Source organism: Tenrec ecaudatus, chromosome 18 (assembly GCF_050624435.1).
Source record: "Tenrec ecaudatus isolate mTenEca1 chromosome 18, mTenEca1.hap1, whole genome shotgun sequence".
NCBI classification, from domain to species: domain Eukaryota; kingdom Metazoa; phylum Chordata; class Mammalia; order Afrosoricida; family Tenrecidae; genus Tenrec; species Tenrec ecaudatus.
Genome location: NC_134547.1, coordinates 72,760,649 through 72,783,962, shown reverse-complemented (window position 1 = coordinate 72,783,962; position 23,314 = coordinate 72,760,649). Strand labels below are relative to the sequence as shown.

Below are 23,314 nucleotides of genomic sequence, written 5' to 3'. Positions count from 1 at the left end.
GGCCCTCTGAGGAGATGAGAGTGGGAGGCCTGGTGTGCATTCCCAGGGCATCTACCAGTGGCAATTGTCGGTGGGAGACCTGTCCAGAAGGACTTTCTTTGGTCTTGCCTGCTGCTGGGCAGCCACAGCAGGGCCTCTCCCATAGTCCTAAACCCCCCAGCCCCCAGCTGTGCACATAGAGTTCCCGTGGCCGGGAGGGAGCCCGGTGTGGTTTCTGACTGGCGCATTGTCCCCGTGGAATCAGGAGCCAGCGTCCGAGTGGCTGTCTTTGACACGGGGCTCAGTGAGAAGCACCCCCACTTCAAGAACGTGAAGGAGAGGACCAACTGGACCAATGAGCGGACGCTGGATGATGGTGAGCCCCCTCCCCCCGCTAATCTCACAGCCCTTGGCACAGCATCTGAGAGGGAATGGGGTGGCCAGGGAAGGAGGCGGGAGGGAGTGGACTCGAGGTGGAGGCCTCCAAAGGCCCTGAGGCTGCCGGGTGCTGTCCATCCTCAGTCGTGGCCCCTCTCTCTGCTGCAGGGCTGGGCCACGGCACCTTCGTGGCAGGGGTGATTGCCAGCATGAGGGAGTGCCAGGGCTTTGCCCCTGATGCTGAACTCCACATCTTCAGAGTCTTCACCAATAACCAGGTAGGCACCTCCCTGAAACACTGCGGGTGGGCGGGGGTTACAGGACACACACCCACCATGACACTCTGAGGAGACACCAGTCTCCTATGCGAGGCTGCCTTCTGCCCCGCCCTGCTCACCAGCTCAGCTCGCCCCAGCGCCCTGGCACACGTGCTGGCCTGCGCGCATCCTCTTATACAGGGGACATTTCCAAAAGGGTGTAGATTTCTTTCACCCTTCAACTCTATGTCAACTCTATGTTTCCTTGGACTTTCGGAAGTCCCCTTGTGTATGCTCAAGAACAGCAAATTATCCTTGAGAAAATAGAGGCGCTGCCGCATCTGCCTTTCCCTGGGCAGCTCGTGGTGGGGCTCGGTGAGCGACTTGCTGTGGCACTGAAGGGACTCTGACCTGCTCAGGTGTCGTACACGTCCTGGTTCCTGGACGCCTTCAACTACGCCATCCTAAAGAAGATCGATGTGTTGAACCTGAGCATCGGCGGCCCTGACTTCATGGACCACCCCTTTGTCGACAAGGTGGGTGCCCAGCTGCCCAGGCCTGCCCCCCTCCGTGTGCAGACCCAGAGGGCTTTGCTTCTGGGGCCCTTCGCCGTAACTGCAGTGGCATTGGGGGTCAGGTGGTTGGCTCAGCCAGACACCTGCTTCGGGGCCATGCACACAGTTGGCCTCGTGCACAACCGGGCTCCCAGTGGTTTTCTTGAGCATGGGCACTCCTCCTGTGGTGAGGCTCCACACTCCTGGGCACCTGGCAGTGGATGGACAGCACCACTGTCCCAGCAGCAGGGACTGCCTCGAGTCTCGGCTCTGAGTGGCTCATTCTCACGGGAACCTCGCATTGGTTCTCTGGGCTGTGCTTGCTCCCTGGGACCCTGGGAGGAAGCAGGCAGTCTGTGCAGCCCACGGCTGTGTTGCAGGGGGCTGTCGCCCACCTCCAGCCCTTGCTCCATCTCCGGGGCACACCTGTGGCATGTCACTGTGTTTCCAGTGAAAGCTGACTCAGCCAGTTAGGCCTCTGTGTGGCGGTGTGCGTACAGGTGTGTTCAGGGCCCCCACATAGGTGTTTCGTGCTTCGTTACCATGCTCTTATGAGGCTGTATTCTCCCCGCCCCTATCTCCTCATTTTTGTTGTCAGAGGTCAGGGTCTCAAATAGATGTTTCCAGGTTCTTTGTAACAGAGCTCCCCACTCACGGGTAACATTTTTAGGTTGTAGACTAATTTAACGTGACCGGGGTCAGCTCCAGACTTTCTGAGACTCTGGCTTCCAGTCTCTGTTTTCCTCCCATCCTCCACAGTCCATCTTGGTCGGCGGCTGGCCGTAGTAGCTGGGCACCATCTAGTTCTGGTTTCAGAGAAGACGAGGCATGGCTCATGCAGACCGTGTCCTTCTGGTCTCAGTAGACGAGGCATGGCTAATGCAGACCGAGTTCTTCTGGTCTCAGAGAAGACAAGGCATGGCTCATGCAGACCGTGTCCTTCTGGTCTCAGTAGACGAGGCATGGCTCATGCAGACCGTGTCCTTCTGGTCTCAGTAGACGAGGCATGGCTAATGCAGACCGAGTTCTTCTGGTCTCAGAGAAGACAAGGCATGGCTCATGCAGACCGTGTCCTTCTGGTCTCAGTAGACGAGGCATGGCTCATGCAGACCGAGTTCTTCTGGTCTCAGTAGACGAGGCATGGCTCATGCAGACCGTGTCTTTCTGGTCTCAGTAGACGAGACATGACTCATGCAGACTGTTGCTCCTCTCTTCCTACTTACATTTTCAGAGTTACATGTTGCGAAGTTGTGGTGTTTGGGGACCGTGGCGTATTGATTGTTGGCGGTTATGTATTTCCATTAATAAGCACCTGCCCGTTTTGTAGGTGTGGGAGCTGACAGCCAACAACGTGATCATGGTGTCTGCGATTGGCAACGATGGGCCTCTCTATGGGTGAGTAGCCCCAGCACGGCAGATGCCTGTAAAGACCTTTTTCCTGGAAAAACTGTAGAGTGACCGCTGTCTGTTTCTGGGTCTGGGCAGCCATGGTGGCGCAGTGGCTACACGCTGGGCTGCTGGGAATGCCGGGGGCTTCTATGCACCCCTGCCGGGGCGCTCCCTAGAGAGCACAGCCCGTGGGGCACTAGTTTGTGCTTGGGAGTTGCTGGGAGTGGCAATTTTGCTTGACGGCTGTGAGCTCAGCTTGGGATCTTCGTGAGACTCTCCGTTAGTCGGGAGAGTGTCCGGAGAATCTGTCCGTCCCCATCCTTCAGCTTCCCCAGGTACCCATGCAAGGCTGCTGTTTCTGTGGGCCCTGCCCACCTTGCTGTGATAGTCACGTAGCTCCTCACGGCTTCTATTGCGGCCCCCCTGCACATGTCGGTGACTGCTAAGTGGGGTCGGTGTGCCGGAGCCCCCTGGTGCGCAGCAGGCATGGCCCTCTAGAGATACTGGTCGCCTGATCTCTTAGGACGGAGGCTCACAGACTGGCAAGGGAAGGTGGGAGGGGCTTTTGTGTGTCACCTTCATGGGACAGGTCTTCATGCTCTGCCAATAAAAGAGTGATGGATGCCCGGCAGAGCCAGAGCTTGGCCACCTTGTCTGGGAGGCATCCCGCACTGAGCAGGCTGTGGTGCTACCAGTCTCAGCTGCTGACTTTCTGTGTGTCTGTGCGCATCTGCGTCTGTGTGTGTGTTATAAAACATCTACAACACAACACCTGCCTGTTCAGCAGAGTTGACACGGACAACTCCGTGACGTCCACACAGTCTTCATGTCTCCATGCTCTTCTTCCAGTACGGCACTCTGCCCCAAACAGAGAGATCCTGTTCTTACATAGTAACTCTGTCTGTGCCCCCAGCACTCTGAACAACCCTGCCGACCAGATGGATGTGGTTGGCGTCGGCGGCATTGACTTTGAGGACAACATTGCCCGTTTCTCTTCCCGGGGCATGACCACCTGGGTAAGCCGGGCTCCTCCCGCCCTGGGGTCCTGGAAGCGGGGGAGTGTGGAGTCTGTCCCAGTAGCTGGGCAGTGAGGGCCCAGACACGAGAGAGAGAGAGAGAGAGAGAGAGAGAGAGAGAGAGAGAGAGAGAGAGAGAGAGCGCGAGCGAGCGAGCAGGGCCCGGAGAGCTGGCCCCCTCAGCTCACATCTTCTTAGAATGTGTCTGAGTCGCCGCCTTTGGGGGTGAGTGGGTCCTGATGGATGGCCACTGAGCACCTCCTCTGGGCTGGCCAGGGCCTCCCTTTGCCCACACCTGAAGAGTGAGGGGAGCTCCCAGCAGCTCAGCCCGGATGGACAGTCGCCCCAGCTCCATTGTCTCTGCCCATCACAACCGACCTAGTTCAAGACCCGGTGTCCTGGGCAGCATACAGGTTGGGTGGTTTCTTGGCAGACACATGTCCAGGTCTCAGCAAAGCCCCAGACGGCTGCCAAGCTCCACATCACACTGCAGCCTGCTGGGCAGCTCTCAGCCTCGGGACCCTTGGTGTCTCGGGAGAGGCTGGTTCCCACGGCACTGGCCCACAGGCCCCTCTGAGACTGGGGGCCTGTCCCCCCTGTGGCATTTGTTTCCGGTCTGCAGGACCCCTGGTGAAGATTCGTCTCAGGGCCCTGTTGACTCCGGGCAACTCGTTTTTGCCCTCCAGTCACCTGATTGTGCCTCCCTCTCTCCGTCAGACAGCTCCTCCCAAAGCCCACAGGCACCCACAGCTCCCTGTGTGGGTGCTCTTGCCCAAGGGGCCTACCAGAAAGGTCCTGAAGCAGCTGAAGCATTGCCTCCATGTTGTCTTCCCTGTGGGCCCCCGACAACCCCCTGTGGGCCCCTCCAGATGTTATTCCAGAGGAGGCCTCTGAGATCGCTCAGGTTGACACTGGCTCGTGTCTGGTAGCCTAGGAAAGGCTCAGAGGGGAAGAGCTAATTGTAACTCTCCTGTTGGCCTTACTTTCCAGGAAGCTTGGGAGCAGTCCCTCTCCCCCCCCCAAGGCTCACCTGTGATGCCTTCATCCATCCCCCTCCCTCCAGGGGGTCCCTCTGTCCTGCTGGGGCAGCGGGGCCTGTCCTTCGTTCCTTTGTGAAGAAACTATTTCCTTTCTGGTTTTCAGTGTTTGTCCCCTTCCGTTCCTAATGTGTCAAGGTTTTCATTTACTTAGAGATAAGTTGGAGAAAAATACTTTTCACTTGTCTTCAGGACTTGCTGTTACATATGCCATGGAAAACCCACCCAAACCCCACTGCTCTCAAGCTGATCCGATTTCATACTAACCCTAAGGGACAGAGTAGAACTGCTGACTGCTCCGTGGGGCTTTTGAGGCTGCAAATCCATGCAGGAGCAACCAGCCTCCCTTTCCTCCCTGGAGCGGTTGGGGGCCTTGAACTGCTGGTCGTGCAGGTACAGCCCTGCTTACCCACCGTGAAACCAGGTCTCCTTGGTTATTGTGAAACCCACCGAAAAGGACAAGTTCCTGGACATCATCCGTAAATGTGTTCTGAGTCACAGTGGCTCTCGGGGCCAGCCCAGTGGCCCTCTGGGAGCAGACCACTGGCTGAGCTGTACCGCACCACATCACACTGCGGCGCAGCGTGCCGTCACCAGACTGTTCTCTTTCATAGGAACTCCCAGGCGGTTACGGTCGAGTGAAGCCTGACATTGTCACCTACGGTGCTGGCGTGCGGGGCTCCGGTGTGAAAGGGGGCTGCCGGGCCCTGTCGGGGACAAGCGTGGCTTCTCCGGTGGTGGCGGGAGCTGTCACTCTACTGGTCAGGTGGGTGCTGCCGGCGAGTGGACCCCCATCAGAGGCGGGACCCCAGGCTGGATGTTTGCCCGGTGCGTCCCTGCCGTGGCTTGTCTTGGAGACGTGAGCAGGCCTAGTCCCCTCTGAGGAACTGGCTGTGCCTCTGTCTCTCTTCCTGTGTCTCACGAGGGGAACGAGGCCGGCCAACAGCCAGCCTTGCACTGCAGTCTCCCTAACATGACAGCTTGGGGCGGGGCTCATGGCTCAACCCCCGGGTCAGCGTATGTCCCAGTCTCAGGTCTGTGCTTGGCTGATGTGCGGTGGAACGTTTTAAAGTCACTGTTCCCCGTCCTGAGTTCAAGGTCACATGGAAGGGGACCCACGGATTTGGACAGTGGACAGAGACTCTCCACCTAAAAGCCAGTGAAGTTAACACTCGCTTTCACGATTTTGGGGGCCTGAGCTCCCATCCTCAGTAGCTGCCTTGATAAAGCCCTCCTGTCCATCCCCAACACTGTGGCCCTGGCCCAACCAGGTGGCTTAGAAAGTTGGTCTCCCTCTTCCTCCACTTGTTCTCCTTGGCCCATGGGGGAGAGCGGCGTGCACTGTGCACAGGCCAGCTGGAGAGAAGCAAGGCTTCATGTTGGAGACGGGACATGCAAGTCCCCTTCTCAGGACCATGCTTGTGGGCAGGTGAGGCCTGACCCCCTCTGGCCGGTGTCCCTAGCACCAAGGAGCAGTACCTGTGGCCATCTGTAGACATGTTCTGTGGGGAGGGCGCACTTCCTCAGCACCTGCCTGAGCAGGCCAGTCAGGAAGCTAAGGCTGACCTTTGACCTGATTTATGAGCCCAGAGGGGCAGGTCGCAACTCCTGAGCTGAGCTTTGATCGGTTCTTGAACCGCCCATGAAGAGCCAACTCCAGTAGAAAACTTACTGCAAAATTCAAAAGGAAACTTGTAAGAGATTGGTGGGACCCCAGGACTCTGGCCTGGGCCACCCTAAAAGCACTCCAAGGCTTGTCACCGAGTAGCCAAGCAACACACCTGCCTAGTGCGTGAGGTGCAGGCTCCTGGGGCAGCCAGCCACCAGCCCCAGGGGCAGCACTCAGCCCAGCCCTCCGGAGGCGGCCCAGGAAGGAAGTGAGGAGAGGGCTGCTATGATGAGGGGGTTGTACCCAGTGTCACAAACCAATGAATTTTTAACGTTGACAGGAAAATGCATTTGCTCTGTGAACTTTGCCCCAAGCTGTACACACACACAGAGAAGACAACTCTCCCTCCTTGGCCCCTCTCAGCTTCCCTGACATCAGCCACTGCTCCAGACCCTCTGGATACTGCCCCGGCCCCCACTCCCAGGTGCCATGTTGCAAGGACGGGGAAAGAGTTCCCTTGTGTGCCCAGTGAGGGGTTCTCTCTGCGTCTGGGGAGTAGCACTGACGGAGTTATTGATCTGCCCAGGATGCTGTGTTTCTGAAAAACACACACACACACACACACACACACACACACACGGGGTTATTGATCTGCCCATGATGCTGTGTTTCTGAAACACACACACACACACACACACACCCACCCCCACCCCACCCCCCATAACACCTAGAGACTCCCTGGTGGCTCAGCCCTGCCAGTGACAGGCCCACTCATCCATTAACACTGTGTCCACTAGGGGGCTCCTCACGCCCAGGCCTCCACATCTGCCTTTGCCTTTGGAGGGAGCCTTTGGCTGGAGCCTGAGGGCAGACCCTCCTTGCCCCCATGGGCCCCCTGGGATTCCCTCTGGGCCCGACTTGGACACCCTGGCCTCACATCGCTCCTTGCAGGCTAGGGAACAGCAGCCTCATGTTAAGCACCGTGCTCAGACACGATTAGCAACTGTACTCTGCTCCCCAGCACGGTCCAGAAGCGGGAGCTGGTGAACCCGGCCAGTGTGAAGCAGGCCCTGATCGCCTCTGCCCGGCGGCTCCCCGGCGTCAACATGTTTGAGCAAGGCCACGGCAAGCTGGACCTGCTGCGAGCGTACCAGATCCTCAACAGCTACCGGCCCCAGGCCAGGTAGGGCCGCCCCCGCCCCCCACTCGCCTGCCCGCCTGTCCACCCTCCCTCCTTTTCTCCCTCCTTCTGAGGGCCCTCGATCCCAGGATACATGGAGAAGGGATCACACCTGCCACTTCTCTGTTCACATGGCTGAGCTCACAGAAGTGTCCCACCCTAGTGCAGAGAGTAGTATTCCTGCCTCCCTCTCCCCTCCCCCCAAGCAGGCTGCTCAGTGCAGGCGGGTGGTTCCTGGAGCAGTCCAGTTGTGAGGTGGCTCGTCAGCAGTCGGGGAAGTGATGTGTTCCAAAGCTACATGCACAGCCACCAGCCAAGGGCAGCCGGAGGCGGGCCCACATGTGGCCGGTCAGCTGGGTGAGGCCTCCATGCGTGTGGTCTCCCGGCTCTGACATGGCTGCTCTCCTTCAGCCTGAGTCCCAGCTACATCGACCTGACCGAGTGCCCCTACATGTGGCCCTACTGCTCACAGCCCATCTACTACGGAGGCATGCCGACGATTGTCAATGTCACCATCCTCAACGGCATGGGGGTCACCGGCAGGGTCGTGGACAAGGTGAGTGGCTGCTCTGCTCCTCCCATGAGGGCCAGGCCATGAGTCCTGTCCGTGGGGCCAAGGGGCACCAAGGGCTACCTGTCCTGCCCTTGGGGCCGGCTTCCTTCTCGGCACTGTGGTTTCCTCACGAAGACTTGTGTATTTGGATGGAGATTCTGGTCTCTAAAGCCCACATCTGTCTTTTCTTGAGCTCACGGCCTGAGCATTAGCATGAGGAAGGATCGAACAAAGAACCGCTCTAAGCCCTGGTCTCTTCACCTGTCCCTCCCACCTGCCTGCCAAGGCCCGAGCTCGCTGTTTTAGTTACCCTGCACCGTCCGTTGTGAAAATTCATTCCTGGCCACACCAAGCCCTGTAAACATTTACCCTTGAAGCATTCGGTGCTCCTGTAGATACACTGCCCACCAAGTCCCGGGATCAGGTCCTCAGGCGGGCGGAGCGCTAGGACGGAGCCCGGCACAGCCTGGTGGCCAGGCAGGAGGCACGCCCTGAACCCGCTTTGTTTTTACACTGATGGCTTCGTCTCCTTTTGAGTTGGGTAGAATCTCACAGCCTCGAGACTCTGAAAGCTGAATAGCCTTTCTCTCGCAGAGCCTGATTTCAGAGATTGGTGCTTAACCCTCCAAGAGCCCCCACGCCCCCCTTCCCCGCCCAGGCCCTGGCTGCCGTGCCTGGAGGGGCGTCTCCACTGAGCATGCTGGGTTCGGGGTTACGGGAGGGTGGTCTTTGTGCCCTGTTTCTTCAACCTCCAGACCTGTGTCCCACAGTCTCCCAAATCGCATGCAACAGAGAGGGATGTAGGTGGGACCCACCAGCCCGAGGGGCAGAGACCCGGCGGCTGCACCTGTTGGGTGGCAGCCGGGCAGTTCTGGGGGGCAGTTCTGTCCCACAGGGGTGCCCTGAGCGACATCGGTTCCACAGCTCATGATAACCACAGGACTAAGAGGCCTACTACCATATACACGCTAGGGGCTGCACCCGGTGGCCCTGGGTGCAGCTCCTTTGGTTAGATGTACGTGTCCCCAAGGGGTCTGTCCGTGGCTGCTAATCAGGTGGTGGGGTGGTAGTGCAGGGGCTTCTCCACAGGAGAGGAAGAGGCATTTGGCTTCTGGAAGGGTGACAGCCTTCTTTAGAAACCCAGTGGGGCAGCTCTCCCTCCTGTTGTCCTGCAGTCACCCTGAGTCGGAATGGACTCGAGCCATGGGTAACCCTTGCTGGGCGCATGCCTCACCCAACTTGTATCTGGTGGTGAGCATTCTGGTACATTGCTCACCATGAAGCGTCAATGGCTTTCTTGCTTCATTTACATCTCTGCGTGAGAGAGAGAGAGAGAGATCCTTTGGGCTTGTTCACCACTGTGTGGTCTGGTATGGATTTTCTCCTCTCCCTGGAGTGGGGCTCCCCTGCCAGGGCAATCAGGCCCCTAGATCTCCCGTTTGCTCCTCCTGGTTCTGAGCCTCCCGCCCCTTCTGGATCAGCTTTTGGAGGGTCACAGACTTCTTGGTATGAGAGTTTGACATTTTCATAAGCTGTGTGTCTCCTCTCCTTTCCTCTCTTGATCTGTTGCTTCAAACATTGGAAACCAGTCCCTCCGGCAACGAAGCACAGGCTCAGTTCCGTCTCCTGAGTCTTCCTCGGCAGGCTTGTTACACAGTTCACTCTGCCGCTGCCGTCACCATTTGGGTCTGTGGGCTGAGGTGGAGGAGAGCTGCCTTGGGTCTCCACTGCTCACCGCTCGCCCCAGAGCATCTACGGGGCACCTTCCTTGCTCAATCCCTGCCCCCTGCCTCCTCCGAGTCTCCTCCTCCCTCTGCCAACGTGCTGACCAGCTTGGGAGGTCTGCTTCACGCATAGACAGGTTGAAATGCGGGCTCATGGCAACACCCACCTGTTTTCTTCCAGAAAGGTCTGTGCTTGGACGCTGCTGTCTGCTTTTCTCAGATGTGTGCCAGGCTGAGCGGGCATCAGTGGCCCTCCTTCTCTGGGCCCAGTGACCATGGCCTGCCCCGCCTCTGCCTTTGAAACTTGGCTGAGGACAGTTTGCATCCAGGCCACCACTTTCCTCTCAGTTCACGTGGCTCTTCACGCTTTTCAACTGATGGGAACCTGGCGCCTGATCTGCTGTTTGTTCCTTTCCAGTCTCAGGCGAGTTCTCAAACCAGAATTTCTGCACTCGTCAGTCTGTCTGCCTGCCCCGACCAACAGACAGCCCTCCTGCTTGCTGTTGTGACTTTGTAATTTGGACTGGTCTTACTGCACAGCTCGTTTGTTAATTGAGGGGAGTGGGCTCCATGGAGCCTACCGGAATAGAGTTGTCAGAGTCCGTGGTTGGCAGCAGTTCCCAGAGGAGCACAGCTCCAATTCCAGGGCTGCCCCCAAGGACCCTGGCCGTGGGTGCTCCCCCTCAGTCTGCCCACTCTCTTCCCGCCCCCGCAGCCCGACTGGCAGCCCTACCTGCCGCAGAATGGGGACAACATGGAGGTGGCTTTCTCGTACTCCTCGGTCCTCTGGCCCTGGTCAGGCTATCTGGCCATCTCCATTTCTGTCACCAAGAAGGCTGCTTCCTGGGAGGGCATCGCCCAGGGCCACGTCATGATCACCGTGTCCTCCCCGGCAGATGTAGAGGTAAGCTAGGCTCCCCGCCAGGTCTGCCGGCCCTGGGAGTGCCCTTTCCTGGCTGCTGCCCGGGAGCTAGGGCAGGTTGTCGGCTTTCTGGCAGGCAGCCGGCTCCGGGTGCTGGTCCCCGAGCACGCGACCTCCGGGAGGAGACGGGAAGGAGCTAGCGCTAGGGCTGCAGGCGGAGACGGAGCAGCCCTGGTGCGCAGTGGTTACGTGCTGGGCTGCTGACTGCAAAAGATGGGGAAAGACGGAGCTCTCTGCTCCCGTGAAGAGTGACAGTGTGGGAAGCCTGTGAGCAGTTCTTCCCTGTCCCATCGACCTAGATGGCCGGGGGTGGGGTGGGGGGGGGGACAGGGAGGGCCTGCTGTAAGTGCTCCAGCCTGAGTGGCAGGGTTTGGGGTTGCTAATCCCAGCTGACCCTTCCACCCCAGAAGCCTGAACGCCCCTTCTGCCCTGGGTGGGGGCGGGGCCACTGCTGTCAACATCTCTTCTCCAGTCTAAGAGCAGTGCCGAGCAGACGTCCACAGTCAAGCTGCCCATCAAGGTGAAGATCATCCCCACGCCGCCGCGGAGCAAGCGTGTGCTCTGGGACCAGTACCACAACCTGCGCTACCCTCCCGGCTACTTCCCCAGGGACAACCTGCGCATGAAGAACGACCCCTTGGACTGGTGCGGCCCTGGGGCTCTAGCAGGCGGGCAGCTGGGGCGGGCAGCGGAGGCACTGATCCCTGCTGAACGTGGCTGGCACGTGAGGACAAACCTGATCTGGAGGAGGAAGGAGGCTTGTGGGTAGCTGGGGGAGGTGGTCAGCCAAGGGCTTCACTGGGCGGTTTTGGGTGGGCGGTTCCTGGCAGCGGGCAGGAGAGCTCTGCATCCGCGCTGGACACAGTCCCGGCCATTGCTCATCGCACACGTGTGACCCAGAGACAGCCGGCTGGCGAGGGCTTGTCATGCCACCCCCGGCCTGTTGCCCTGCAGGAACGGCGACCACATCCACACCAACTTCAGGGACATGTACCAGCACCTGCGCAGCATGGGCTACTTTGTGGAAGTCCTGGGCTCACCCTTCACCTGCTTCGACGCCAGTCAGTACGGTGAGCTGGGTGCCGGATGCTCCTCCCTCCCTCGCTGGGTCTGCTGGCCTCCCAGGCTGGGCACAGGCCAATGGGAGCTTCCTCCCTGTGGAGGCTGACCAAGGCTTCATGTCCAACTGTGCCCATCTCCACGGGGCAGTATGGTTGTCAGGGCCACTGAAGTAGACCAGACTCATGAGACTGACAGACAGTGGCCCTCCAGACCAGGCGTGTGAGACTGACCGATGGGGGGACCCTGAGACTGACCCTTCAACATCCTCTAAGCATGAAGCTTCACCGGGCCCCTTTGGCTCAGCTCTTTGAGGGGAAACCACCGTGAACAGTTGGAAAGGAGGGAAGTGCACAGCCCCCCAGTGCTCCTCTTCTCCTCGAGGAAATGAGGACTCTCCCCTTGCAGCGGCCCGTGTCCCCGGGACCCCCTGCCCCGGTGCACACTGACCGCACGGCTCCGCAGGGACGCTGCTGATGGTGGACAGCGAGGAGGAGTACTTCCCCGAGGAGATCGCCAAGCTGCGCAGGGACGTGGACAACGGCCTCTCACTTGTCATCTTCAGTGACTGGTACAACACGTCCGTCATGAGGAAAGTCAAGTTCTACGATGAAAACACAAGGTACTGGGGCCTGGGCGTTTGGGGCAGAAGCCTGACGCGGGCGGTGCCTGCCTCCCCAGCGAACCCACTCCCTGTGAGGTCGTCGGGGAGCTCAGGCAGGGCGCTCTCCATGCCTGGCGCAGGTCCTGAGAGGCATGTGGTCAGGGGAGCGCACAGTGCTCTGGGGTCCCCGGCCCTCCCTGGAGGTCCCTGTCTGTTGGTTTTGGGACTTGAGCTGGAGCTCCCTTCTGTCTGTGCCCCCTGCTCCCTCAGGGCACAGTGGGTTTCCAGGGTGTTCACAGGCAGTCCCTGACTGACTGCAGGCATCCAGCGTAGGCCCCTCGGTAGGCTTCCCGCCGGCTGTCAGAGCCACACAGCGCAGGCTCGACTGACGGGGTCCGTCACTGAGCAGCGGTGGATGTGATGCGCCCTTTGGAAGCCTGGAGTGGGAGATGGGATGATGGGCGGACCAGGGAAAGCTCAGGAGCCCTGGGGCACAGTGGTTCAGTGCCCTGCTGCCAACCACGAGGTCGGTGTTTCCAACCCACCAGCAGCTCTCCCATGAGGGTGATGAGGCCATGGGCTTCTGTTGGAACCCCCACAGAGTACTTCATTCCGATGTGTCCTGGGGGGCCCCTGTGACTTGGAATCCACTCACTGTCCGTGGGTGTGGTGAAAGCCGTGCCTTGTTAAGGGGCGAGGCTGGCTGCTGTCTCTGAGCGCGGCTTCGGGGATGTATGGATTTGTCCTGACTCTGAGTGGCACACTCTTCATCACCAGCACCTTCCCTTGCTGCTCACACGGCTCCTCTGGCTCTGAGCCTTTTCCACAGGAAAGTGAGGAAGTACGAGGTGCCACCTCCCACTGGTCTGCAGGACACACAAGGAAGCTCTCGTTCATGCCCGGGCTGTCTCAGACATGACAGCACTGTGGAGGGAGGCTCTGACGTGAGCCTTTGGTCCCTCTGCCGGCCTCCCGGCGGGCGTTCACTAACTGCCGAAGCTACTTTCTCGGAAACAACATGGTCTGGCTCGGGTTCCTTGTACTGAGCCAGCCTGCTCTCGCCCTCAGGCAGTGGTGGATGCCAGACACGGGGGGTGCCAACGTCCCTGCTCTCAACGAGCTGCTGTCCGTCTGGAACATGGCCTTCAGCGATGGCCTCTATGAAGGGGACTTCACCCTGGCCAACCACGACAGTGAGTCTCCCTGTGACGCCCTGACACCCCTGTGCGCTGCTCTGTGTCAGGGAGGACAGCCTGGGCTCCCTGCCCCTGAGGTCACAGAGTCCCCGCTCTCATGACTGTTGACCAGACGTCAGTCCATCTGTAAGGTTTAACAGCCGCAAAACCTGTTCGACGCAGGCATGCTGGGGTCTGTGATAGGGCCCTTCTCAACTCTGTGCTCCACAGTCACGTTCCCCTTACGGGGTGTCCTGGGTCTCTGCGAGGCTGGCCCCTGACTGGGGTGCCCTGGGTATACGAGGGGGCTGGCCCCTGACTGGGGTGCCCTGGGTATACGAGGGGGCTGGCCCCTGACTGGGGTGCCCTGGGTATACGAGGGGGCTGGCCCCTGACTGGGGTGCCCTGGGTATACGAGGGGGCTGGTCCCCTGACTGGGGTGCCCTGGGTATACGAGGGGGCTGGCCCCTGACTGGGGTGCCCTTGGTATACGAGGGGCTGGCCCCTGACTGGGGTGCCCTGGGTATACGAGGGGGCTGGCCCCTGACTGGGGTGCCCTTGGTATACGAGGGGCTGGCCCCTGACTGGGGTGCCCTTGGTATACAAGGGGCTGGTCCCTGACTGGGGTGCCCTTGGTATACGAGGGGCTGGTCCCTGACTGGGGTGCCCTTGGTATACGAGGGGCTGGTCCCTGACTGGGGTGCCCTGGGTATACGAGGGGCTGGTCCCTGACTGGGGTGCCCTTGGTATACGAGGGGCTGGTCCCTGACTGGGGTGCCCTGGGTATACGAGGGGCTGGTCCCTGACTGGGGTGCCCTGGGTATACGAGGGGGCTGGCCCCTGACTGGGGTGCCCTGGGTATACGAGGGGCTGGTCCCTGACTGGGGTGCCCTTGGAATACGAGGGGCTGGTCCCTGACTGGGGTGCCCTTGGAATACGAGGGGCTGGTCCCTGACTGGGGTGCCCTGGGTATACGAGGGGCTGGTCCCTGACTGGGGTGCCCTGGGTATACGAGGGGGCTGGCCCCTGACTGGGGTGCCCTGGGTATACGAGGGGCTGGTCCCTGACTGGGGTGCCCTTGGAATACGAGGGGCTGGTCCCTGACTGGGGTGCCCTTGGAATACGAGGGGCTGGTCCCTGACTGGGGTGCCCTTGGTATACGAGGGGCTGGCCCCTGACTGGGGTGCCCTGGGTATACGAGGGGCTGGTCCCTGACTGGGGTGCCCTGGGTATACGAGGGGCTGGTCCCTGACTGGGGTGCCCTTGGTATACGAGGGGCTGGTCCCTGACTGGGGTGCCCTTGGTATACGAGGGGCTGGTCCCTGACTGGGGTGCCCTGGGTATACGAGGGGCTGGCCCCTGACTGGGGTGCCCTGGGTATACGAGGGGCTGGTCCCTGACTGGGGTGCCCTGGGTATACGAGGGGCTGGTCCCTGACTGGGGTGCCCTGGGTATACGAGGGGGCTGGTCCCCTGACTGGGGTGCCCTGGGTATACGAGGGGCTGGTCCCTGACTGGGGTGCCCTGGGTATACGAGGGGCTGGTCCCTGACTGGGGTGCCCTGGGTATACGAGGGGCTGGTCCCTGACTGGGGTGCCCTGGGTCTCCGAGGGACGAGCCCTTTTGGTGGTTTTCATTTTCACGTGGGTTGTGAGGTGGGAATGTCCCAAGGATGCTCCAGCAGTGGCCGCCCTGACAAAGACCACGGTCAGATCCCTACCCTTGGGGCAGAAAGCATTTGGGGGCATGTCAGCTCTGGCAGAAGGTGCTGAGCGTGTGTGGGCCCGCCCTGTCATCTGTGTGTCGGTGTGTGTGTGTCCATCCATCCATCCGTGTGTGCACGTGTCTCCTGTCCCCAGTGTACTACGCCTCCGGCTGCAGCATCGCTAAGTTTCCGGAAGACGGCATTGTGATCACACAGACGTTCAAGGACCAAGGTAAACGCAGCCTCTGGCCTCCTCTGCACCATGACACCTTCTTGGGTGTAACCCGCCCATCAGTGGGACCCTCTCCTGTCAGAGGGGCCAGTGTGTGGTGGTTAGTGGCCTTGCTGTGGGCAGCCTCCACCCCAGCCCATCAGAGAGAGAGAGAGAGACCCCAGGCCCGTTAGCTGCCCCTCACACAAGCTGGTCCCTTGGGTTCCCTTGGGTGGGCCTGTCTTGTGTCAGTGGCTCCGTGAGGAGCCGGGTCCCTCACTGGCCTGCCCAGCCCTAGAGACAGGAATCTGCTGGAGTCTCCTGTCAGGCTGCCCTAAAGGGTCATCCTTTCACCAGGGAGACCTGACCGGGCAGGGCCACATTGCCCCACCCTCATGAACTCTGGATCCTTCCTGAGACCAGCCTGTCTGTCACAGGTCTGCGCACGCCCCCTCACACACACCCCCTCCCCCAAGCACAGGGCTCTCCTTATGTCTCAGGGTCATAGCACGCTGTTTTGGGAATGGAGGTCAAGGTTTAATTCCAGGGCCCCTAAAAGCTGATCCTGGGAGCCCCAAGGGTCAGCAGTGGCATTAAACGTCCTGGCGTTCCCGCTGGGTGGGCACAGTGCTCACTGCCAGGCCGCACATCTGCAGGGCTGGAGGTCCTGAAGCAGGAGACGGTGGTGGTGGAGAACGTCCCCATCCTGGGCCTCTATCAGGTCCCTGCCGAGGGCGGTGGCCGCATCGTGCTCTATGGAGACTCCAACTGCCTGGACGACAGCCACCGGCAGAAAGGTGAGTCCATCTCAGGGACAGACCTCGCCCAGGCGCCAAGCACCACTGGCCGGCTGGGTCCCTGACATTGAGGAAGCAAACAACTGCTGGTCTGCAGCTCGGCCACACGGGGGCGGCAGCGCTCCTCCTCCCAGAGTCCGGCCTCTGTCCCTGGGGGTGGGTCACCAGGAGCTGCTGCCACCCCACCCTTGAGACAGCGCTGACCTGGGCTTCTGAGCTGAGAGAAACACTGCCCTGGTTCGTGTCTGGTCAGCAGGGCCAAGAGCTTGGGGCGGAAGATGTGCTTCCTGCTGGATTGGCAGACGAAATGGCTCAGGGTTGGACCTGGGCCAAAGGACCAGACCCTCCATCCCCTCCCGGCCTCCAACTGTTTCCTCCTTCTCTCTCCTCCCTCTCCCTGTTTACCTCCTTCCCCTCTGTGTCCTCCTCCATCTCTGGCTCACTCCCTCCTCCCCCCTTCCCTCCAGCTCTCTCTCCCTCTGCCCTCCTCCCTCCTCCTTTCCTCCTGCCCTCCCCCCCCTTTTGGCGGTTGAAGCTGACCAACTCCCCAGCCAGTGCTCCCTGTGAGCCCTCACCATGTGGCTGACATGCAGGATGGAGCGTGAGGGCTGCAGTGGCCGGTGAGAGGAGATTAGCGAGTTCTCGCTCAGGGTTTTCTTTAAGGACTCTAGGTCACTGGAAGAGTCTGTTAAAATTAAGACTCTGAGGGGCCCGTCCCCAGCTTTCAGAGGCAGCTAGAGAGGCTGGTGGCATGTGACCGCAGTGCCCTTAGTGAGGGTCAGCCACCAAGTGTGTTTCTCTAGAGAAGCCGGCCCTGGCCTCCAGGTGATCTGCAGGAAAGCTGTGGAGACCTGTCTGGGTGCCAGCCTTCTGTGGGCCCCATATGATCCCTGAGCCCGGCCCCTGCAGCAGCCTGGGAGCAGGCACTGGTTTCCATGGCTCCCAGCTGGACTCGAGGCAATGCCCCAGGTGTGCGGGCTCAGGGGACTGGAGCCACAGGTGACTGACAGCCCCAGGTCTCATACGCAATCCAAGTGTTCCCTGCAGGACAGCCTGGGGCTGCAGGCAGGGCCCTTCCCAGGGCCGCACTCCTCTGGGGCCTTGGGGCAGTCATGCTGTCCCTGAGCGGGATGGAGCCTGGGCGCTCAGGCAGTGTGGCCAGCACTGGGTACCGTCTTGATGCTGCCTTGAGCAGGGCCCTGGAGTGACACAGGCCCATGGCCGGGCTTCTGGTGCCAATCCCGTGACTGCGCCAGGCAGGCGACTCTGCTGTGACTGGGCCTCTCTGCTGCTGCCCAGGTCCCTCGGGGCTCTTGCACCCGCCTCTCCACAGGCCCCTGACTGTACGCTTGCTCCATCCCACACAGACTGCTTCTGGCTGCTGGATGCGCTCCTGCAGTACACCTCGTATGGGGTGACCCCTCCCAGCCTCAGCCACTCGGGGAACCGGCAGCGCCCGCCCAGCGGAGTGGGCACCATCACCCCCGAGAGGATGGAAGGTGAGTGGGTCCGCTGGCCGGACACGAGGCTGGAGTGGAGGGCTGCGGCCTGGCCAGCTGCATGGACGCTGGCGAGGCTGCTCTGCTCCGGGGGCTCGGCCACAGTCTGCTTTGGGGCAAAGCAGCTTATTAGTGCTCGGGAGTAGGCTGCTTTCCATAGGGACCCCTGAGGGCCCCATACAGCCACGGACTCCCAGGAGGCTGGCTCTGTGGGGACAGGCCCTCAGCAGCCTGAGGAGGGCGGGCAGCCCTTGGCCCAGGTGCTCTTGTCCCCACCCCCCCACCCACAGAGGCCTGCCAGACACACACGTGGCTTTAGGTGGTTCTCAGCCCCGGACGTCACAGGTGGTGTCCTTCCAGCCTGCACTGGCTGTGACTGCCAAGCTGGAGCATGACCAGGGGAGAAAGGTCTTCACAGGACGGCCCCTGGGAGAGCCCCCGTGACCCTGTCTCCTCTGCCCAGGGAACCACCTGCACCGCTACTCCAAGGTCCTGGAGTCCCACTTGGGGGACCCAAAGCCCCGGGCACTGCCTGCCTGCCCACACCTGTCCTGGGCCAAGCCGCAGCCCCTGAACGAGACGGCACCTAGGTGAGTGCTCGCGGTGGCTGATGAGAGAGGAGCCTAGGATGGGGTAGCCCAGGACAGTGGACCCTGATGGCTTGGGAATGGGGTATCCCCTTGGGGAGCCAGTGCTGTAACCCCAGAGAGCAGAGTGGAAGTTAGGGCCCCACCAGGCTGCCCTGAGACTGTCCGCTCAGCTTGGATCTCAGCGGGTAAGGTGGAGTGAGGAGGGACGTGGCTGCTCTCGTGGCCCTGCCCCCGGCTGCATGCAGACAGTGCTGAGGGCCAGCAGCACTTTGTTCCAATGTGCTCATTACTGCTCACCGCCCTCCCACCACCCGCCCCGTGACCCAGCATCTCTAGGAAGCGGTCACTCCCACAGCCCGGGTAGTTATAATCCATTGTCCGGCTCGTGGACAGCCGCAGTCAGCAGTTCCGAAGCCGGGGACAGGCGGTGCCGTGCATACTCCAGAAACTCAGTTATTCTCCACAAGGGGTGTCGGGAGTCTGAGAAGCAGCCAGCAGACCCTGGGTCTCTCACGTGATCCACCGACCTGAGCCAGCCCAGGCACGCCATCTGCAAGGCCCCTCAGGACTCCTCCATCCATGTCCCCTTGGTGTGGCTCACCAAGTGTGGTGACCATGATCCGTCCGCAGAGACACACGGTCCCCACAGGAGCCTGAGGGCCCCCGGCCAAAGCTACAGGCGGGTGAGCAGCCAGGGCACTGAGGGGCTGCGACGAGTTCCCACCTGGCTGCTAGGTACCTGGAGGACACGGACCTGACAGGAAGCCCTGGCCAGGGGCGACCTTCCCCCCATGGGCATGTGGTAACCTCTGCTTGGTGCGGGAGGAGGGTTGGCATGACTGCGGACCAGAAAACGCCACTCAGTTCCGGCTCACTCAGGCACAGATTGTTCCGACCAAGGTGTTTGTGTTAATCTGGGTAGACTAGAGAAACGAGTTCAGGGAGATTCATGTACGTATAGGAAAGAGCTTTATATCAAAGAGTAATTGTGTACTGAGAAAACATCCCAGCCCAGTCTAGATCAAGTCCATAAATGCGATATTAGCCTGTACGCCTCATACCAGTCTGTAAAATCCTCTTCACACTCATGCAGCACACCCAATGGTGCCAAATGCAGGGATGTCATAGGCCAGTGGAAGCATCTCAGTGCTGGCAGGGGTCTCCACGGGTCTCCTCCAGCTCTCTGAGCATCTCAACAGCAGAAAGGGAAGGTAGAGAGTGGGTCTGGCCTCCAGTGAACTATATCTCTGTGGCCCTTCTGAATGAGGTCATCAGCTGCGATCTGATTGACAGGCCAGACTCCACCCTTCTCTCTAGTTGATAGGAGATGATGTCACTGCCACAGTGGTCCATTGGTCCATCATGTCCTGCCACCAGCAAGTGGCTGCAGACCAGCTCTCCGGGAGTTGGAGTTGACTCAGGCAGCAAGTGTGGTTTGGGCTTGGGTTTGACCTCTGCTGTTTGTGCCCTGGTGGCTCGGTGGTTCAGTGCTGAAGTCACTGAGAACATGGAGGTTCAGACCTCCCAGCCACTCTCGGAGATGATGAGGCTGCGAGAACCGTGTGCTAGAGGGTGGCTCTGATATGCGGGACTTGGCCATGGATTTGAGTTCCTCATCCGGCTCTGCCGGCACCCATGTGCCACAGGATCCCCGTGCCCCTCTCACAGGGCCTCTGCCCTACCCCGCCCCCGGTGCCCCTCTCACGAGCTCTGCCTCCATTGCTTGTAGCAACCTGTGGAAACACCAGAAGTTGCTCTCCATCGACCTGGACAAGGTGGCATTGCCCAACTTCAGATCCAACCGCCCTCAAGTGCGGCCCTTGTCTCCGGGGGAGAGCGGTGCCTGGGACATCCCTGGGGGTGAGTGCCTGCTCCCGCAGGGGCAGGGAGGTGGGTGTCTACGGCTCGGTGCTGTGGCTGCCTGCTCACCATGCTTCCCTCCTGCAGGGATCATGCCCGGCCGCTACAACCAGGAGGTGGGCCAGACCATCCCCGTCTTTGCCTTCCTGGGCGCCATGGTGGTCCTGGCATTTTTCGTGGTGCAGATCAACAAGGCCAAGGGCAGGCCTAAGCGGCGGAAGCCCAGGGTGAAACGGCCACAGCTTGTGCCACAGGCGCACCCCCCGAAGGCCCCATCCGTGTGAGCACCCTGGAGGCTCTGTGCAGGGTGGCCCACCCACCTGCCCACCCCCCCACCCTCAGCCTCAGGAGAGCGCCCCACAGCAGCACCAAAGCCAGGCGAGGACTGCAGCACCCGAACACCTGCCCGCCCACCTGAGCCTGCTTCCCGCGGAGCTCGCCCTATTTATTGTTGGAAAAGTCACTTTAGGGACGTGTGCTATTTGGAAGCAAAGCTGTTATTTTTGGTCACCGGAATGCGGTTTTTTACTATGTCCCCTCCCCCATTCCCACCTTCACCCTTACCCCCAGGACTCTCGCAGGGGCTGCCTTCTCCTTTCTGACCAGAGGCCTGGTCAGCAGAGCCCTGCAGGACACGGACCTGACTCTGAAACACAGCTCTGCGCTTTATTTTTCTAAGTCTCACTTGCCATCGTGTTTTGTAATTCGGGGTCTCAGTCTCACCGCCGTCGTCGGTCAAGAACGTTTTCAATAAATATGCATTGCCTACGTGGTGCCTGTGTATTGCCCACGGGAAGCAGAAAAGGCAAGTGTGCCTGGCTCTGCCCCAGGCAGCCACAGGGATGTCGTGATCTGACCCCAGACACAGAGGCTGTGCCCAAGGCTGTGGGCCCCTGACCAGGTCCCTCTGACCTGGCAGGCAACTCCTTGATCTGCAGAGGAGGGATGTCTGAGGTCCGGCTCTGGCTTAGCAGGCAACAAGGGATGGACGGCGGAGACACCAGCAGCACGTACCACACACCTGGGCGTCCACAGCCCCGTGCTCCCTGCAGGGGTAGGGGCAGGTTGAGCCCAGGCTTCGTCTCCCACCACGGTGGCCCCCTGCCTGTGTCAGGCAGCTCTGTAAGGTGCCATGTGTAGGTGAGGCCCCAAGGCTGACCTCAGTGGGGCACAGCCCCTCAGAGTTGGGCATCCTAAACTTGTTCCCTGCCGAATGGGGGTCCAAGACACAGGTTACCTGCTGGCACAGGGCGTGCCAGGTGAGGCAGTCTCTACCGAGAGTCGCCAAGCAGGCCCGCCCAAGGCTGCACCACACAGCACAGCCCCGCGGACACCCAGGTCTGCACTTCTACTCCAAAGCCGTGCAGCGGGAAGCCTGGGCTGCCTGGCATCTTGTGATGCTCACGGTGCAGCGGGCCAGTGGGAAGAAGCTCCGCCAGGGGACCGGCCGGCACAGTGGCTCAGCAGCAGTGAGTAGCGAGGGTGGCCCAGGGCAGGGCAGTGTTTGGTTCTCTGGCGCCTGGGTGGTACTTAACTCGCAGCCGTCACTAGCTCCAGAGCACACTCCGGAGACAGCCACCCTTCACACCGGGACCTGGCACTGGACCTGGCACGGCTCAGTGAGGTGACCGCTGCCTGCACATGGGGGCCCAGTGAGGTGCCTTCCCCCCGGCCCTGGGGAAAGGTCACCTAGCCAGGCTGCTGGCAGAGAGCAGCTATCAGAGGCTGCCAAAGCAGAGGGATTTCCCAGGCTGCTGCTTAATTCCCAAGTCATATACACTCCAGTGATCAGCTGGCATGGGGCCCACCCAGGGGCAGGTGATCCTGGCCACCGGGGAAGGCCTCTTGTTCTTTCTCACCATGGCCAGGTTTTGGAGATAGTCAATGAATGTGGTGGGGGGCTGTGTGCTGGGCTGTTACAGTGCCCACTCCCCTGTCACCAAGGGCTAGGGATGTCACTGCCCCTGCAAGCCACCAGGGGGAAGGTGGCCTCTGAAACCACTGCCCCAGCCTCTAGTCCAAGGACCTGGGACGGACACACACACACACACACACCTCTAACAGGCACCCACGATTCCCCCCATCCACCCAACCTCTAACCCAGGGACCCCAGACCACCCCACCCAGCCTCTAACGCAGGGGGCCCCAGGCCACCCAGCCCCGGTTTCTAGTCCAGGGCCTGGCATGTGTGCTATCTGTATGACCAAGTTGGTTCCAACTGATAGCTCTACCTGATGTACAACAGAAACACTGCTGGTCCCGCCCCATCCCCACACTGTTCTTAGGTTTGGACTCATTGCAGCCCCGGTGTTGGCCCATCTTGTGGAGGGCCTTCCTCTGGCTCACTGTGCCATGCATGAGGTCCTCCAGGGACGGGTCAAAGGACGTGAGGCAGAGGCAAGAGTGAGTGAGTGGGACGATGGCCTCCTCAGAGACATGCCCACCTGTGAGTGTGAGCTTGTTTAGGGAAAGGTGTTTTGCAGGTGCAGTTAGATCTCATGATGCAATCGCCCTAGAGCAGCGGTTCTCAACCTGAGGTCGAGACCCCTTTGGGGGTCGAACGACCCTTTCACAGGGATCTTGTAAGGTGACATTTCCGATGGTCTTAGGAACTGAGACACCACTCCTCTGTCGGTCTGCAGGCGGGTCCGCCCACATGCAGATACGCCACATACATACCGGTCACCACAACCTGAGGAGCTGTGTTAAAGGGTCGAGGCATTAGGAAGGTTGAGAACCACTGCCCTAGATCACCTGAGTGGGCTGTCCATTGAACACGGGCCCTTATAAGGAGAGGAGGGCGCACAGGGAGAAGGCTTCTGAAGACAGGCAGAGATTGAAGGGCTGTGACCACAGGCCCGGGAATGCCAGGAGAGGTAAGGAAGACCCTTCTCCAGAACCTCCGAGGGAGCAAGTCCAGAGGCCTATGTAGGAGACTCACTCTGGCTATAAGCCCCCACTTTGTTTCACAGCCATGGGAAGTGAGCACATGGTAGACCAGCACCCCTTTCCCTCCCTGCAATCTATGGCCCCCCAAACTTCCACCCAGTACTCACACACTCATCCATCCTCTCAGGTTTTGTCAGGGATGGGGTGTGGGTAGAGAGCAAAGCCAGCAGGCTTTGCAGTGAGGCCCTGTCACTCGCCAGCTCTGATGTCATCCCAGCTATGAGACCCTCCAGAGTCCCCTGTTTTCCGTGGGGATGATGGTGGGCCC

At 60.4% G+C, this 23,314-nt stretch overlaps 1 protein-coding gene across 1 annotated transcript in view; it reads left to right on the top strand.

Annotated features, from left to right (window-relative positions):
* The window catches only part of MBTPS1 (membrane bound transcription factor peptidase, site 1), a 30,684-nt gene extending 9,819 nt beyond the window's left edge, over nt 1–20,865 (top strand). The window contains exons 5-23 of the mRNA XM_075537984.1: nt 245–355; nt 526–635; nt 1,034–1,150; nt 2,496–2,563; nt 3,471–3,573; nt 5,225–5,376; nt 7,241–7,402; nt 7,811–7,955; nt 10,392–10,580; nt 11,071–11,243; nt 11,553–11,668; nt 12,123–12,279; nt 13,330–13,454; nt 15,295–15,372; nt 16,008–16,148; nt 17,516–17,647; nt 18,111–18,237; nt 19,967–20,097; nt 20,185–20,865. Of these exons, the coding sequence (XP_075394099.1) occupies nt 245–355; nt 526–635; nt 1,034–1,150; nt 2,496–2,563; nt 3,471–3,573; nt 5,225–5,376; nt 7,241–7,402; nt 7,811–7,955; nt 10,392–10,580; nt 11,071–11,243; nt 11,553–11,668; nt 12,123–12,279; nt 13,330–13,454; nt 15,295–15,372; nt 16,008–16,148; nt 17,516–17,647; nt 18,111–18,237; nt 19,967–20,097; nt 20,185–20,381 (2,534 nt within the window). The 3' untranslated portion in view covers nt 20,382–20,865. The remainder of the gene's footprint in view (nt 1–244; nt 356–525; nt 636–1,033; nt 1,151–2,495; nt 2,564–3,470; nt 3,574–5,224; nt 5,377–7,240; nt 7,403–7,810; nt 7,956–10,391; nt 10,581–11,070; nt 11,244–11,552; nt 11,669–12,122; nt 12,280–13,329; nt 13,455–15,294; nt 15,373–16,007; nt 16,149–17,515; nt 17,648–18,110; nt 18,238–19,966; nt 20,098–20,184) is intronic.
* The last annotated feature ends 2,449 nt before the right edge of the window (nt 20,866–23,314 follow it).